General features: G+C 37.3%; 1 protein-coding gene across 4 annotated transcripts in view; it reads left to right on the forward strand.

The window, feature by feature from the left end:
• LOC140734792 (protein kinase C and casein kinase substrate in neurons protein 2-like) overlaps positions 1-18562 on the forward strand; it is a 117080-nt gene that overhangs the window by 87876 nt on the left and 10642 nt on the right. For 3 of the 4 annotated variants that reach the window (XM_073059311.1, XM_073059314.1, XM_073059312.1), the window contains 4 exons: positions 1071-1191; positions 13110-13237; positions 15723-15830; positions 17305-17498. In XM_073059311.1, the coding sequence (XP_072915412.1) occupies positions 1071-1191; positions 13110-13237; positions 15723-15830; positions 17305-17498 (551 nt within the window). The remainder of the gene's footprint in view (positions 1-1070; positions 1192-13109; positions 13238-15722; positions 15831-17304; positions 17499-18562) is intronic. The other variant, XM_073059313.1, reaches the window with a different exon arrangement.

The raw sequence follows: 18562 nt of genomic DNA on the forward strand, positions 1-18562 counted from the left end.
TGTTTGATAAGCAGACAGAAGAATCAGCAGGGGTGGTGTTAAGGTGTTGTAAGTGAAGATGTAGAACTTGCCGTGTTTGCAAGGCTTTTCCGAAGGACAGCTTGTAAATAGGAAACAAGAGGTTGCCATGGATAGCTCTTTAGTGGATGACAGAGGTAGGGGATGGAAGGAGAGATCATGTGGGTGATTCTCTGCCTACACTACAAAATGAAAAAAAGCTGCTAAATGTGTTCTACCCAGCTTTGTAAAAAGAATAGTTGGTGTCGTTAATGATATGAAAGGTTCAAGGCTGGTCAAGAAGGAGAAGAAAGAATTATTTTGTTCTTGTTAGAGGCATGTTATTTGTGCTCTAGCAAATGTTATTTTGGAGCTGTGGTAGGATAAAAGGTTAATTGGATATATTCAACAAGAGTTACGAGACTGATTGGAGGGATAACTTTATATTTCTGATATTTTTTCTGCCAGCTGGATTTTCTACATTCCCACAAAGTCAACTCCTTTATAAACAAGAGCTAAACAATGTGGATTATCAATTTGATAAAGGTGTCCAAATTGTGAAGGGCTGGGACATAACTGGTAGAAATCGGCCCTTCACAGCAGTTGAAGTCTTCTGAATAGAAGGGCAATGATAAAAAGATTTTGGTGTGATTTTTGTTTGAAATATGAAGGCAACAGCTTGGAAAAGAGATTTTTTTTTCATTCCTCAACTGCATAAGTAAATCTGACTTGCTTTTTGAAAGTGCATTGTAATAAGAAGTCTTGATCCATGTTCCTTATACTTCTCCAGCTGTAAATATGGGAGTTATATAAACCTGAATTTTAATTGGAAATTGATATTCTCCTCCAGTTTAAAAATAATTATGTCAATTCTTACATAAATGAAAGTAACTACAAAATTATTTGAATGTGGAGGTAGTACTGAAAGATAAACAGGAGCAAGGGATAGAATAGCTTTCACACTAACATCATGGTGGTGTAAAATGTAAGTATACTTAGAGATTCTAATTTCTAATAATTGGTATGATATATATATATATTTGTTCCTTTGACCAACTTTTTTGCTTTCAAAGCTATACAGCTATATATCAAGAAATGGAGCATGCTATTAATTCAGCAGATTCTGAAGAAGATCTTAAGTGGTTCAGATATACATATGGTCCAGGAATGGCTATGAACTGGCCCCAATTTGAGGTATGAAAGCTGAATTAAGTCCAATGGTATAGTTAGAAATTTGTCTCCTTCAATCTGTCTGTCTATTTGCTTTTAATAATTACTTCTTATAATTCTGTCCTGCTTGATGGCGCAATAATATCAGCACCGGACTCCGGAGCAAAGGTTCCTGAGTTCAAATCCAAGTCAGGTTGAGCGTCGAGCTAGCAACTCGGCCTCGTAAAAACAAGAATAGCTTGCTACGGAAACACCGTCACGATGGTGCCCTGATAAACTCCACTGCCCAGTTAAGGGCTATTCTTCTTCTTCTATTATAATTCTATGTAATAAAGATGTCTACTTGTACAACACTGATAATGATATTGTTCACACAAAGGTTTGCACCTTTAAGCCAGCTTTGTCTTAGCTGCTGCTAAAACATTGCTGACTCTGTGTATTCTTGAAAGTGTTTAAGCTATTATTATGCTAGTATAATTACAGCTATTCACCTATAATTCACCTGTTTTCAATTTTTGTCTTGTCTTTGGTTTCTTCATCTCTTCAGGTAGTCTACATTTTCTCATGATTTTCCATACTGTGGGGCACAGTTAAATTCATTATAAATTACAGAGGGTGTAATAGCATAGTGAATAAGTTAATATTGGTGTAGTAACTAGTGACCAGTATTCAAACCTGAGGTGTGAATTCAAATCCCATTATTACTGATAAGGGGACAAGTGAAATGTGAAACAAATCTAGAATTTTAAAAAATGCTTATATAATTAATGATGAACACAAAGGTACTGAATTCCCATACATGAAGATCTAACGTTCCTACCTATTCAACATCTACATGTGACTCCAGAAATGTTTTGTCTGGAAATTTATCCCATAGCAAAATTGTCGATTTTTACTGCCCATTAAGTTGAGAATGTACAACTTTCCAGTGATGTTCACAGATTGTGAATGCAAAGTACTGCTTGCTTCTTTGGGGGCTGTTTGATGGAATTTAAACTTTGTCATAAAATACAGATGCTTTCATTTTTAATAATGAAAGGAGCATGGTAACAAAATGCATTTTTGTTGTTTTATACCTTCTGGTGTAATCTTGTTGCCTGCTACCTCCAACCTTTCATATTCTAAAAGCTGTGCATCTTAGGAATAATCCAGTGATCCAGTGTTGCATTCTACATATATGCTGAAGATGGCTGAAATTGTCCTCTTAACTACTTCCTCTGTCATCAAATTGCCTTCCCAACAAGTAGACCTACATTTGTTGCAATTTTCTTCCTTAAATTTACTTTGACTATTCCCTCCCTACTACCAACATCTTTACTTCGTTGCTAGTTATATATCACTCATAGGTAGCAACTTTGATCTCAAACTAAGCTTCCAATCTTGTATCCTAGCTATCGCAAATATACTCCACTTTTATCTATATAACATTGCTTGTCTCTATTTCCTGTTAAGCTTATCTGCTTTTGAAACCCTAACCAAGGCTTTTTTTTCTTGAAAAATCTGGCACTTACTCCATCTTGGAAATAATGCAAAACTCTGCAGCTTGTGCCCTACTAACATCAATTCCTATACATCTTTTATCTCTGTGCTTGCTGACTATCTTGGCACTTGATCAATGCATACCATAATTTTAAAATGCTCATTATTTTATTCAATTCTGTTTGTTCTTAACCAGGATCTTGTAATTTGGACAATTGGCTGTATCATCAGTTTCATACTTTACTAGAAGCACTGAGGATGTCTAAGAACCAATATGCAAAAGTTTATAAAATAATTCCCATCAATCCCTCACCTTACTACTTCTGTAATCTTGTCCATTAATAATACTCAAGAAAATCTTCCAGTATCTTAGGCATCATAGCCTGTAAGGTTTTGTAACTCCAAAACGTAAAAACTAATTGAAAGATAAATAAGGAGCCAAAGCCGGGGTTAATTTGTGTCTGGTTCATTTTTACTTTAGTGAGACATGCACCTATGATGTGGTGGCATGATGATGTATGCCGTTCACATACTTTTACATATAACCTGTAATGAATTATTTAAGCAAAGAAGAATAGTTAATCAAACAAACCACAGCATGGTAAATTTTAAATTGTCCCATTCAAGTCTACAATTTAATCACTCTGGTGGCTTTCTTACTCTGGTGGGATACTCATGGCTCTGGACAGCTTTTCTTTTCTGCTCTCCTCAACTGGTTGATAGGTCATCTCCAGATGACATCAGATTCAACCAGATGTGTAGGACTGTGGTCCATTTCTATCCTTAGTCTTGCCAAGTGCCCACTTTTGATCACCGCTGTGGATCCTTGCCGGGAGTGAAACAGCAAACCTCCTCTGAGATGCCCTCAGTTTTTCTCGGCTGTTTGCCCTGCATACTCCTCCTGAGATTCGGCTGATGAAGTGCATGCATGAACACACGGGACAAATTAGGAATAGCATAGCTGATGAATTGTTGGTTGTGGGGAATGCTTCATTACAATATGCAAGAAGGAAATTAGCAAACATCTGATTCACTGTTAATGTAGTGTATTCTGTTGACATTGCTAGCAGTGTGTTCTTTGTACTCTGGGCAAACCTTTCCACCAGGCCATTTGTAGTCAGGCCGTATGGTGCACATGTAATATGTCTTACTCCATTAATTTTTTAAAAAGTCTGAAACTGTTCCACAACAAACTGTGGTTGGTTGTTACGGACTAAGTGTTCTACACTGTTCCACAGCAAACTGTGGTCAATTGTTACTGACTAAGTGTTCTAGAATACCAGTCCTTGAGAAGAGGCTTCTCAGCACATCAACCGTGTGTGAGGCTCTAGTGGAGGCTATTAGAAATATTACTTTTGTAGCTGCATCCACTACTACCAAGAAATTTGTGTCCATGAATGGTCTGACAAAATCTAGATGAATCCTCTGCCAGGGCAATGCAGGCCATTCCCAGGAATGGAAAGGTGCTGCTTTGGGCATCTTGGCTCCCCAAGCAGTTCGATATGCTGACCTATCCCAGGCCACCAAACAAAACTTTGAGCCAAGGCTTTAATTTTGTACATGCCTATATGACTGACATGTAGCTCTACCAAAACTAGCTCTCAACTTGGATGCCACAACAACAATTGAATCCCCACATAAGGGCAAGTTCATCTCAGTGCTGGTAAAAATGGTGAACTGGAGTTTCTGCTACACATTCCATCCATTTTGGGTGGTCATGTAGACCTGAGATGGTGTCTGATCTTTTCTGGTTTCCCTTTCAATCATCCCTGCCATAATTGGAAGATTTTCAATTTGCATTAGGGAGAATACATCCAGAGGAGTGTCCTCTTTTGTAAATTCTTCAGGCGTTTCTTTTTCCAAGAGTAAACAGGGCAATCCATCAGCATTTCCATGATTAGTTGTCCTCTTGAATTCAATCTTGTAATTGTGTCCTCTGAGAAACAGAGCCCATCTCTGCATTTATGTTGTTGCTGTTAATGAAACACCCTCTGTGGATTGAAAATTGACACTAGTGGTTGATGATCAGTAATGAGGGTAAACCCTCTCCCATACAAATACTGGCTGAAATGTTTTACATCACAAAGCAGACTCAAGGCCAGTTTGTCAATCTGTGTGTAAGTTTTCTTTGCAGTGGTAAGGGAACATGATGCAAAGGCTATGGAGAGTTCACTCCATCACATAACATGTAACGTGACTGCAAAGGTGAGGTGGCACAGGCAAGCTTCACTGGACCATGTGGATTATAATCTCAGAGTACAGTGTCTGATGTCACTATTTCTTTTGTCTTTTAGAAAGACACCTCACACTGTCTTCTTCCTTGACATTTCTTCCCGATCTGTAGTAATGTGTTTAAGGGTGGAACACAGTAGCCAGGTTTGGCAGAAACATGTTATAGTAATTGACAGATGCTAAAAGGGACCCATGATTTGGCCTTGGGGCATTAGCAACTGCTTGCATTTTCTTAGCACACATGTGTAATATTTGTATGTCAATGTTGTGACTATAGTAAGTAATGCTTAGCTTAATGAAGTCACACTTGTTGCATGGTGTTCTGAGCCCATAATCCGATCTTTTCAAAACTAAATTGAGATTTTGGAGATGTTCCTTGTCATGCAGTCATGCAGTACCTGGCCCATAGCTTATTGCAGGTGCAGATACTACTCCAAAAATAAGCCTATATAGCAATAAAGCCCTTTCTAAGTGTTTCTGGTGAGAAACACTTTGGACTCTTCTTCCCTTTCTATCTCTAGGTAGGCCTCAGTTAAGTTCACTTTTCTGAAGTATTTCCCTCCCTCCAAAAAGGTTTGCAAAGACATTCACTATCCTGGGCAGAGGGCATTGATCTACTTTCAGTACTGGGTTGATGGTGACCTTAAAACCACCACAGATCCTGACAGGCCCATCCATCTTGGCTACTGGGACCACTGGCATTGTCCATGGGCTCTGCTCAAGCTTGGCAAGAATTCCTTAAGCCTCCATGCGATCTAGCTCACTTCCTACTTCATCATGGATGGTATGAGGAACCGTATGGCTTTGCAAAACTTGGATGTGGCATTTTTACTTAACACTATTTTACCCTTAATATGTTTGAGTTTTCCAGTGTCATCCTTGAACACTGCTGTGGCATCATCCAGTATCTTAATTCGCTTTCAGTTGACACTGTTGCAGGGGATGTGGCATGCAAGTGGTGAATGGATCTCCAATCAAGTTGTAGTTGTCTCAGCAAATCCCATCCACACAGTGCTGGTCCGCCTGTTTTTTTACCACATACAAACCCAGCGTGGCTTGTTGGTTGTTGTAGTTCACTGTTACGAATGCCATTCCCACAGGAGTTATCTTTTCTCCAGTATAAGTTCTTAGTTGGATATCTGCAGGCTTCAGTTCAGTATACTGCTCAAACTCATTTTGTAGAATGACTGAAACAGCTGAGCCAGTGTCTAAATTGTAATTAATTTGCCATTCACTTCTGGTGTAAGCCATGTTGTTTGTCTCTTGTTAGTTTTCACATTGTAAATCTCACGGTTACCCAGTCCAGGCAGCATCTGTGAAAAAGAGTACAGTTGATGTTTTGGGACAAGACCCTTCCGCAGGTCCTGTGGAAGGGTCTCAGCCCGAAAGATCAACTGTAGAGTCCTGTGGAAGAGCCTTGGCTAGAAACATTGACTGTACTCTTTTCCAATGATGCTGCCTGGACTGCCGAGTTCCTCCATCATTTTCTGTGTTGCTTAAATTTCCAGCATCTGCAGATTTTCTCTTGTTTGTGATTGAGCTACCCAGTCCTATGTCACTCTTATCATCATCAGATTTTTCATCAACAGCATGTAAATTAATGCTCTTTTTAGAACTGCAACTTGACTTTTTAGCTGTTTCTCTCCCCCGTGTAGTCCATTTATTTTTGTCTGCCCAGCCTGCTCTTTGTATGCAGTCTACTACTTTGTTGCAGTTTCTGCAACTTTCACCTTTAAACCTGCATTGGTCTGGTATACGTGAACTCCTGCCAGAAGTGTAACACAATTTGTTTGGCTGGCAGATTTTTGATTAGACATTGCAATTCTGCTCACTCTCACTTTCTTTACTGACTGCAACTCCATTGTGTCTCTGTCTGCTGTTTCCATTGATACAGCAATTTCAACTGCTCTTTTAAATGTGAGTTGTGCTTCAGCTGGGAGCCGTTTTTGAATGCTTTCTTGTAAGGTTCCACAAACTCATCACTGAACTCTCAATGCTCTGACAATTTCTTCAATTCAGCCACGCAAGCTGAAATGGACTCCCCTTCCTTTTGATTCCGCTTATGAAACCTAAAGCGTTCTGCAATCAACATGGTTTTGGTCCAAAATGTTCCTACATTACTTTCACTTTATCAGTAAAGCTCAGTTCTGCTGGTTTGGTTGGAGCAGCCAAAGGTTTAAGTAAATTGTATGTGTTTAACACCAATGCACTTGGCAAAGCTAGCACTTGCTTTTCATTGGCTATTTCATTTTCTTCAAAATGGATCTCAATTCACTCAGTATACAATATCCATTTATCTTTTGTGCAATCAAACGTGCCTATCTTTCCAATGTAGGTATTTTCTTATTTATGAGTATCACCCGGTGCTCATTTTCTGCCTTTTTCAACTTGAACTGTGTCTGTCTCTTGAAGAAGCTTGTGCTGCTTTTTTTTTATTTGACTATTTCTCACGGTGCTTTTTTGTTTAATTTTAACATCTTGCTGTGCTTCAACAGGTAGGGAGTTGTCACAGGTTCATTTAAAACTTCCTTGTCAGCACTATTTTGTAACTCCAAAACATAAAAACTTAATTGAAAGGAAAACAAGGAACCAGAGCCAGGAATAAATCATATCTAGTTCATTTTACTTTGGTGAGACACAAATGTATGATGTGATGGTTTGATGGTGTATGCATTTCACATAGTTTGATATGTAACCCATAATGAATTATTTAAATGAACAAGAATGCTTAAACAATATATTTACAATATTACTCAAATATTATTGAAATATTAAATAGACAGCATATCCTACTCTTCGTCATCAGGTATGTACACACAAGGACTCAAATACTTGCACTAACGGCACTTTGTGCATTACTGTGATATTCTGGTGCTGCTGCAACTTATTTTCTGCTACTTATCTATTTAGTAGTGTTTTTTCTTATTACTGTCTTGTTTATATCTACCGCTTTATTTAATTGCCTGAGAGGAAGCTAAACAGTTTCATTGTACCTATGTATAATGACAATAAAGATCATTCAATTTAATCATTCATGTCTTTTGCTACTTAGCTACCTAACTTCTTGTAGAACCTACCTTAATTAAACTTTATTTACTGTCTTAATCTCTTAATTTTTTTTTGTATGTTTCTGGGAATAGTTTTGGAGCACTTTCCTACAATAAAGGTGCCTTAAGTCACCCTGAAGTAAAATATCAGCCATGATTTTATTGAATAGAGGGACTGACTAACCCACTTCTGCTACTGATATTTACAAAACTACAGATTATTGTTCTTATTGTTGCTGTTGATGTTAGAGCAGGATGTTAGAGACAGTAGAGCAGGAATGCAGGGTTAAAAGTAGAAATGAAGCTGGAAATAATTGTCAGAGTATCATGTGCTGGTTTGATTTAATATGAATTTTACTCATAGCTGGCATACATCATGTTGGCATATTTAAATGCAGTTCAAAGGTTAATGTAACATCATCTACGTTGTTACATTTTGTAACTGTTTCCTCCCATTTTTTTCTGGCTATCAATGATCAGGATGAGGTTAGTATTTCTTTTGCTTAAGCCATTTTTAATGAAAAATATTCTTTAATTGGTCAAATAATTCCTGTTGATTCATGTTCTCTCACCTGCTGAATATATAGTGCCTATAAAAAGTATTCACCCCCTTGGAAGTTTTCATGTTTTGTTGTTTTACAATATTGAATCACAGTGGATTTAATTTGGCTTTTTGTTTTACATTGATCAACAGAAAAAGCTTTTTGTGTCAAAGTGAAAACACACCTTTACAAAATGATCTAAATAATTACCAATATCTTAAAAATAATTGTTGCATAAGTATTCACTCCCTTCAAGTCAGTACATAGTAGATGCACCTTTGGCAGCAATTACAGCTTTGAGTCTGTGTGGATAAGTCAGCTTTGCACACCTGGACACTAATATTTCCCCATTCTTCTTTACAAAACTGCTCAAGCTCAGTCAGAAGCATGAGCATCGTGAGTGAACAGCCCTTTTCAAGTCCAGGCACAAATTCTCAATTGGACATTAAGCCATTCCTGTGTAGCTTTGGCTTTATACTTGAGGTCATTGTCTTGCTAGAAAATAAATCTTCTCCCAAATGACAGTTCTCTTGCATTTGCAGCAGGTTTTCCTTCAGAATTTCCATGTATTTTGCTGCATTCATTTTACCCACTACTTTTACAAGCATCCCGCAGCATAATGCAGCTACCATCATGCTTCACAGTAGGGATGGTGTGTTTTTGATGATATGCAGTGTTTGACTTAGCCAAACATAGAATTTAGTCTGGCCAAAAAACTCCCCCATTTTCATTTCATCAGACCATAGAACCTTCTTCCAGCTGACTTTAATGTCTCCAACATGCCTTCTGGCAAACTCGAGCCGAGATTTTTGTGAGATTTTTCAACAGAGGCTTTCTCATGGTCACTCTCCCATAAAGCTGCAACTGGTGAAGCACCCAGCCAACAGTTGTATGCGCAGTCTCTCCCATCTCAGCCACTAAAGCTTGTAAATCCTCCAGAATCGTCATAGGTCTCTTGGTGGTCTCCCTCACTAGTCCCCTTCTTGCCCAGTCACTCAGTTTTTGAGGATGGCCTGCTCTTGGGAGATTTACGGCTGTGTCATATTCTTTCAATTTCTTGATTGACTTGCAGTAATCTGTACTTCCAAGGGATATTCAGTGACTCAGAAATTTTCTTGTATCCATCTCCTGACTTGTGCTTTTCAATAACCTTTTTGTGGAGTTGCTTGGAGAGTTCTTTTGTCTCTATGGTGTAGTTTTTGCCAGGATACTGACTCACCAGCAGTTGGACCTTTCAGAGAGAGGTGTATTTTTACTACAATTAATTGAAACACATTGACTGCACACAGTGATCTCCATTTAACTAATCATGTGGCTTCTAAAACCAATTGGCTACACCAGTGATGATTTGGTGTGTCATATTAAAGGGTGAGTACTTATGCAATCAATTATTTTGTAATTTGTAATTATTTTATATTTGTAATTAACTTTGTAGAGATCTGTTTTCAGTTTGACACGAAAGAGTCTTTTTCTGTTGATCAATGTCAAAAAAGCCAAATTAAATCCACTACGATTCAGTGTTATAAAACTACAAAACATGAAAACTTCCAGGGGTGGGGGGTAAATACTTTTTATAGGCACTGTAGATAACACAGTTTGCAGAAACATTCCATGTAAAACTTGTGGCTGAAAATGCATACACTAAATATGACTAAACTTGTCAATTTTTGTTTAATTGTTAATTAATAGATCAGTAAGGCAGTAGCTAAAAAGTGTCCATTTAAAAGAACATGTTAATTTGTGTAAACACGAGGAAATCTGCAGATGCTGGAATTCAAACAACACACACAAAATGCTGGTGGAACGCAGCAGGCCAGGCAGCATCTATAGGAAGAAGTACAGTTGACGTTTTGGGTTGAGACCCTTCGTCAGGACTCATTAATTAGTGTATTTTGTTTTCTTTCTTGTCTCTGAAATACTGTATGCCTTTATCATTATTGGGTAATTGCAGTCAATATTGTTGGATTGGTAACTGAACTGTAAAGTCTTCATAACTAACATATATCCAAATGACAGATATCTTCCTCCTGATGGATGAGGGTGCATGTTTAAAAAAATTCATAGATGTTTATCTTCTGTGAATGGTGTTGGTGTCTTGATTTAAAGGCAGTGTCTCCTGCAATGCAATAATACCTTCAGTATAATATTAAAACTTGAGTTTGAATATAGATCAACAATAGACAATCACTGTGACCAAGGGATGAGAGTGCTACTGTTGAGCCTTGCTGAACCATTGACCTCACTTTATTCAACTTATGTCTTTCTTGTTCTTTTGCATGTTTGGAAATACATTTATTTAATTTAGCTTGAAATACACTTAAAGGCACCATGTTTGGCTTGATACTTTAAAAAAAAACAAACTAGAAGAATCTTTCAGCAATGTGGAATTGAGGTTGTGCAACTCAGACCTGGTCATAATGACATGTAAATTTGTTGGAACCTTATCTGTCAGCAATGACTATTTATGATGGAACCATAGGTAGAAAAATGTCTGATGACACTTGATGTAGAGAGGAGAATATAAATGGGGCATAACTAAATGTTTTGTGCTGCAGGAGAGTGATTTTAAAAGCCCAAGTTAATCTTGATATTAACATTTTGAAGTGAAGGGAGAGATGAATGGGTGCAATGGGGGAGTCCAAGGAAATTGCAGGTTTTCTCACTAATAATGGATGAAAAGTTGGAAGAATTCAGTAGTCAAAGGCTGAGGAATTTAAGACCAGTGAACTTGCAAGAGAAAGATGGGGATTAAAAAAATAAACAAGTCAAAATCTGATGATTTGCACAAGTTTCACATCAGTGTTTTGGATGGTGGTGTTTGTACCAGTTGACATTTAACAACCTGAAAAAGTTTAAAAATCTAGAGTTGAATGACGATGTTTTATGATCATACAGTGTTCAATTCAACTTGCAACTCTACAAAATTTTTAAAATAAGCAATACCGTGTTTTCATTGATCTGACCGATGGCAGATTCATTCTAATATTCATTCGAACAGAAGAAATAGCGTAGCCAGTTAACATCTTGAGTCTGCTCTGCCATCAGTCAGAATATAGCCTACCCATCTAGGTCTTTACAGCACTTTCCCATGCTCTTCCTGTACACATTGATCTCCTTGTGATCTAAATGTCTATCAGTCTTTTTCTTGAATATATTCAGTGACCTCTTCCAAAGCTCACTGGGGGTGAGAATTCCAAAGATTCATGATCCTCTAAGAAAAATTACCTTTTCCTCCAACTGACGTAGTCAACCCCTTATTCAGAAACCATGTCCCCTAGTTCTACATTTCTGCATTAGGTGAAATATCTTCTCAGCATTCATCTTATCAGTTCTCCTCAGAATCTTAGGTTTCAATGAATATAGACCAAACTTTTCATCAGAAGTCCACCCCCTTTTCAAGGAATCAGTTCAATGAAATTCTCTGCAGTGCCCCCAATGTAAGCACATCCATCTTAAGTATGGAGACCAAAACTGTATGGGTAGCTAGAGCTCTTTAAAGGTGCATTAAAGCTTCTCTGCTATTGTACTTGCAATAAATGCCAATATTTTATGTCTTCATTCCTAATCACTTGCTGTACCTGAATGCCAACAATTAATTTCAAGTGCTAGAATTCCCAGATTCCTTTGTACAGTAACCTTTTGTGGACTCACTCCGTTTAAATAACAATTTGCTTTTTCATTAATCATTTCGAAGTTGATAACCTCACATTTAACTATATTTGACTTCATCTGCTTACTTGATTACTCACTTATGTCTATCCCTATGCAGCCCTTTTGTGTCTTCCCCACAACTTGATTAATCCATCTGTTTTTATATCATCCTCAGTACTGCAGTGCATTCTGTTCCTCCGTCCAAATCATTAATATGAATTATAATTCGTTGAGGTCCCAGATCCCCACTACTTATAATCTCCAATTTGAAAATGACCCAATTGTTTTCTGTTAGTTAATTACTCCCATAACTATGCCAGTATCTGCAGCCCTCAATGCTCTTATGCTTTGAACTTCTATTTGCACCTTATCAAAATGCCTTTTGGAAATCTAAAGAGATTACGTTCACTTGTTCCCCATTATTTAACTAGTTTGTTAAATCCTCTAAAATCTCCTGCAAATTTCTTTCTTCCACAAAACCATTTGGATATGATCTGATATATGTCAAGTGGCATGTGCTATACAAGTGTGAAGAAATGGCCATTTCCAACAAGTACAGTACGAGCCTTACTTTCAATGTTTGTTGGTACTATGGTATGCCTTCATGAGAAAGACTGTAGCAATTCACCACCACCCCCATCTTATGGGCAACTGGATGTAACCCTAATATTGTGCGAAAAATTACTTGTGACTGCTATGTAATCAGTTTTTACAATTTCACATTTTCTATTTGAATTTATAATAGAATTTCAGGTTTATTTTTGTATCTGTGTCTGGTTTTGAATATGGTTCTTAATCATGGAGTTGAAATTTAACTGTCATTTTAGACAAAACTCTCGAGGCAGGTTACAGAAATCGCACACTGGCCTTATTCCTGATTATTTTGAAGATGGCAGCAATTTTTAACTAAATGTGGCAACGTTTAATATATTTAATTGGCTAAATGTGCTGGAAAAATTATTTTTTCATTCAATGTTACTTATAATAACAGGAATGGAGTATAGATATCAATCGCACACTCAGCAGGAGAGAAAAGCCGAAAAAGACTGGAGATGGAGTGGTCTTGACAAGCGTCAGTCAGACGGGTGATCAGGGAGTCCAGCCATCAAAATACAACAGGTAAGAGATTGAGTAATTGCAAACTATTGTTAGCTCACCATTGGGGAAAAAATTAACACAGAATATTCCTCGACAGTGCATATAGTGCAGATGAGTATTTTGGTGACTCTTTGTACAGAATACGGTGATACAGCAAAACTGAGTGCCCTTGTGTATGAAATGCAAAGTTCCTATGCAGGTGTGACGAGTAATTAGGAAGGCAAAAATAGTGTTGGCCATAATTGCAAAGGGGATATGGTATTAGAGTGAAGAAGTCTTGCTTTAACTGTGTAGGATGTTTGAATGCATTGGTATATTACATACTGTATAATACATCTGGAACACTGTTTTTGTTTCTACATTTATGGAAGAATATACTTGCATTGGTTCACTGAATTGATTCATGGGAAGAAGGGGTTGAATTAGAAGGAAAGATTGAGAAGATAGGGCCTCTGCTGTTTGATGATTAGAAAACCAAGAGGTGACTTGAAGCAGATAATGAGAGGATCTTCAAGAAAAAAAATTAGAATAAGGGGACATGTGTGTCTCCTCTTCTTTTCAACAAGGTAATAACCAGTCTTTTGCCTAAATGGTGCAGTCCTGCACGATTGATGAGGGCAGGGTAATAGAAGTTATCTGTATGGACTTTAGTCAGACCTTTTTGACAACATGTATGGGAGGCTGATCTGAAAAGTTAGATACTGTGGGATCCTGAGTGAGCTAACCAATTGGCAAAGTGGTAGGAGTGAGGGTGTGGTGGTGGAGGACTGTTTTACAGATCGAAAGACTGTGCCAGAGGAATCATGCTGGGTCCCCTGTTGTTTCTCATCATTACTAACATTTGGATGAGAATGAAGATGGTACCAAAATTTGTTGCGTAGTGGACAGTTAAGAAGGTCTTCTAAGATTACAACAGGTTCTAGGTCAAATGGAAAAGTGGGAAAAGGAAGAATAGATCAAATTTAATTCAGAGAATTTGAAGTGATGCACTTTGAGAAGTTAAGCCAAGGCAGAAGTCTGGAGTGTGTTGTTGAATAGAGATCTAGGGATCAAAATTTATAGTTCCCTTAAAGTGTTGACACAGCTGGGTGGGTGGTGAAAAAGACATTTGGCATGTTTATTTTCATTGGTCATGGCAGTGAGTATCAAGACTTGTGATGTCATGTTACAGCTGTACAAGATGCTGGTGAGACAGCACTTGGAGTATTGTGTGCAGTTCTGATGCCAAGCTCTAAGGAGGATGTCATTAATCTAGAGGATGCAGAAAAGATTCACAGATCAGCCTTGAAAATGACAGAGGAGTCTTGAGGGGCATGTAACCTGCTCATGATGTTCTTACATTCATATTGACATTTGCAAATTCTTGTTATACTTAACAAATTTTGCAATGTTTATGAAACTGGGGCTTCTGTAGAAAAGCCTGTATTCTTCTTTAAATACATTACTGTCCACCCCTACAGATTTGTATGGAACCAGTCAACCATTTAGTGATGAACTAAAGATGTTAATGATTCAGTTGTAAATTCTTTAGTTAATAGACAAGTTTAAAATTTGTCTTTTTTAAAAAGGTATTCTGTACAAATTGCACCAAATATTTTTGAGATTATCCTCAATCAATTTTTCAAGACTGACATTTCACAAAAGTCATTTTACTACTTGACTTGTACCATTAGAAAGATATCCAGATAATCTGTGGAGGTTTGCCAATGTGTCTGAATCAAAGTTAATGACCCACCAGCATTAGAGGTTGTTGATTGAACCATATGGCATGGCAAGGTACAGACAAATCATTGATAAATTTCTAATTAGATGCTAACTGACATGTTGTGAGCATTGCCACTTTAAATGTAAAAATTTACATTGGTTCCGAGATGGTAGCATAGCAGTTAGCACGGTACAGCTGGGGCATCGGAGTTCAGTCCTGGCGTCCTCTTAAAGAAGTCTCTGTACGTCCTCCCCACAGAGTGCACGAGTTTTATTGCGTCTTTAAGTTTCTTCCCACAGTCCAAAGACGTACTGGGAAAGTTAATTGATCGTTGTAAGTTGTCCCATGATTAAATTAGGGTTAAATTGGGATTGCTGGGTGGTGCAGCTCAAAGGGCCAGAAGGACCTATTCTGCATTGTATCTGTAATTAAATTTAAAGTCCAGATAAACTGAGATAAATATCTGCAGAACTCTTGACTAAAATTGTAATTACACAAAATTTTGAAATGCATAATATGATTTTTTGCTGATAAAGTACATAAAGTTAGGATTTGACTGCATATGCTAAAAGCAGGACAGACACAATCCTGAAATACAAGAATGTATTAATTAGCAAAAGGTATTGGTATGTTTTGTGGATTAGTTGGTGTTTGGAAAAAGTCATTGCTGGTGCATTTAACAATCATTTCATGAAGCTCCAGCAGCATAAGTAACCTTATTTTTGACAGCTGACGGAAGAGTACTGATTGAATTACATTGTGAAAGAAGCCTGCTCTTAATGATGTTATTTCAAATGACAGTCTTAGTGTCCGGAGTACTACTAACTCGATACGTTCCAGTTGTAACCCATTTGAGGAGGAGGAGAATGAAAAGCCTGTCGATGAGAAGGAGAACACAATTCCAAAAAAGTCGGTGAAAAATTGTTTTTGAACTTCACAGTTATGTTCTGCTGCTTAACATTTCCTCATTAAATCAACAAAGACATTGGACTGATTAATGCATGGATTTTTGCAGTGCTGTGTATTTCAAAGATTCCAAATGTATTGTTTCTTCCTTTAAACAGTTATTTATTTGGAGTCTTGGTTTTTATACTTGTTTCTTCTGATGTCAAGCTATGTCACTTTAACATTGCTTAAATATCAATCTGCTTTTCTTATGTGTATTCTGTAATGTTCTTGAACTTGAACTGGTGTATATGTCTGCATGTTGACTTTTTTTTATAAAACTTGTGATGTTCAATTTATGGAATCTGCTATTTGGTAGAAACTAATCACTTGAGTTAGACAAATGATTAATTTTGTCATAATACTCTGCTTCATTAGGGAAAAGGATATCCTATTTATTTTTAATAATCAAGGGAATTTGTATTTACACAATTGTCATTAGAATTTAGATCCAAGGTACCTTGTCAATGAGTTGAGATCACGCTGCTCTCTGCCAAGATGAATTGATTCATTTTATGGCTTAGTGCCCAAATCTGACTGTGGCCCTTAAATACTGAAGCATAACTTATTCTATTCCATACCCTTACGGGTAAAGGTTGGTGTTCCATTTAGATTTTTACTACTTTTTGTTGCTGAACAGTAGACAGGAACAATTTGTTCAGTTGCTGCTCATTATAATTAAACCTAATCTTACCTCCACCATTTATCCACACAGGCACAGTTCCATCAGGAACTCACAAGAATAAGAATCCAGTATATTCTTCACATGTTGAGGGCAGACACATTATCCGTGCCGCACCTATTTAAGTCAAGGTTGATAGGCTGACCCCTGCCTGCATAGACCAAAAATCAAACTTCCCCACTCTGCAGTGTACAGCTCAGTTAATTTATTTTTGAACTAATTTTGATCTAGATTAGGAAATGGGTTTAGTAGCATAATTGAACATGAGTCAAGTATCTTTATTTTTGAACAGTAATTACTGTACATCTGTTTTCATGTTAAATTGATTGTATGTGTGCTATCGTTAATTGAATAATCAAAATTTTCTTTCATAGTACTTTATTTTTTTAAACTATTGATCCTGATGTGATTTCAAATCGTATGGAAGGTTTGATGCCAATTCTCAGACCTTACAAGCTCCCAAAATCCATCACTTTCATTGCCAAATCCACTCATGGCAAGAACCAGAATTGCTTTTCTTAATATGGAAAGGACTACAAATCACTGAATTGTCATGGACTCTTTCACTGGCAGTGCTTAAAATGCAGATATATTCCTCTTTCTCTGATAATATGTTTAGCTTGTTTTGGAATGATTTGATAAATTGCTTGCCTTGATTATATCATCAGTTTAAATTGTCTGAGAAGTGTACTAATTTGAGAATGATTAATAGTTATTCCAAATTATGTTAACTACTTATTTTATTTTTGTTAACAGTGTTAGCACTTACGAAAAGAACCAGAATTACACTACTGAGTGGTCAGATGATGAAAGCAATAATCCCTTCAATTGCAATGAGACAAATGGTGACAATCCTTTCGATGAGACTCATTCGTCAGGGTCAGAAGTGCGAGTACGAGCATTGTATGACTACGAAGGACAAGAACTTGATGAGCTAAGTTTCAAAGCAGGTGACTATTTATGTATTTCTAAATGTAAATCTGAATAATTTCACTCCTGGAGCTGACTGAACTACATTTAATGGATGGAGATTATTAGAGAAATTATTGTTTTCATATTTTTATGATGGGTGGGGGAGGAAAGCTCAAAAAGGGTGCTGAATAAAAGCGTTTATTCTGATTTGAATTCTTTGGATATTGGGCCAATTATTCAGCAACAGATATTCCAAATAGATTGCAGCATGTATGTTCATACCAAGAGGGGAATTTTGCCAATGTTAAATAAATAAGGAGATTATTGGTGTGGTGAAAGGAATTTAAAAAAGGAAAAAGGATATAGAAAAGCTGATGTTGCCTGGAAGTTGGCAGTGCCAAGCAAACTAACGAGTATGATCCACATGTACTCTGCTTCCAAACTCATTCGTCATTTAGCACTTAAAAAAGATAAAGATTAGCTTTATTTGCCACATGTATATCGAAACATACAGTGAAATGCATTATTTGCCTCAAAAATCAACACAGTCCGGCTATGTGCTGGGGGCAGCCTCCATGTGTCGCCATGCTTCAGACACCAACCTAGCATGCCCACAACGTACTCTAACCCGTACATCTTTGTAATGTGGAAGAGAACTGGAGCACCTGGAGGAAACCCATGCAGTCACAGAAGAACATACAAACTCCTTATAGACAGCAGCAGGAATTGAACCCCAGTCTTCTGATCACTAGCAGTGTAAAGCATTGTGGTAACTACTACACTACCTGCTGCCCTAACAAGTGATTTTTAGATAATGGTTAAGTTGTGCAGTCCAAATGGATTGCAACCTGGGATGTTTGGAAAGTGCTGATCACAGCCAGTCTTGAGTGATGAAAATTGTCCAAAAACTGGAAAATTGCAGGTGTTGCAGTCTTGTTCAAGCAGATATGCTTGGAAATTGGTTTTACAGAAGTTTTGGGATTCTGGAGGAAAGTAAATGTTTGGTCAGAGATGCTCTAATAATGAAGCATTTACAGGACTTAAAATAAAGTCTTATTTGACCAACCATTTTAGGTATATAATAATGTATGTATCATCTACC

The sequence above is a fragment of the Hemitrygon akajei genome, chromosome 10 (genome assembly GCF_048418815.1).
Source record: "Hemitrygon akajei chromosome 10, sHemAka1.3, whole genome shotgun sequence".
In the NCBI taxonomy this organism is placed as follows: domain Eukaryota; kingdom Metazoa; phylum Chordata; class Chondrichthyes; order Myliobatiformes; family Dasyatidae; genus Hemitrygon; species Hemitrygon akajei.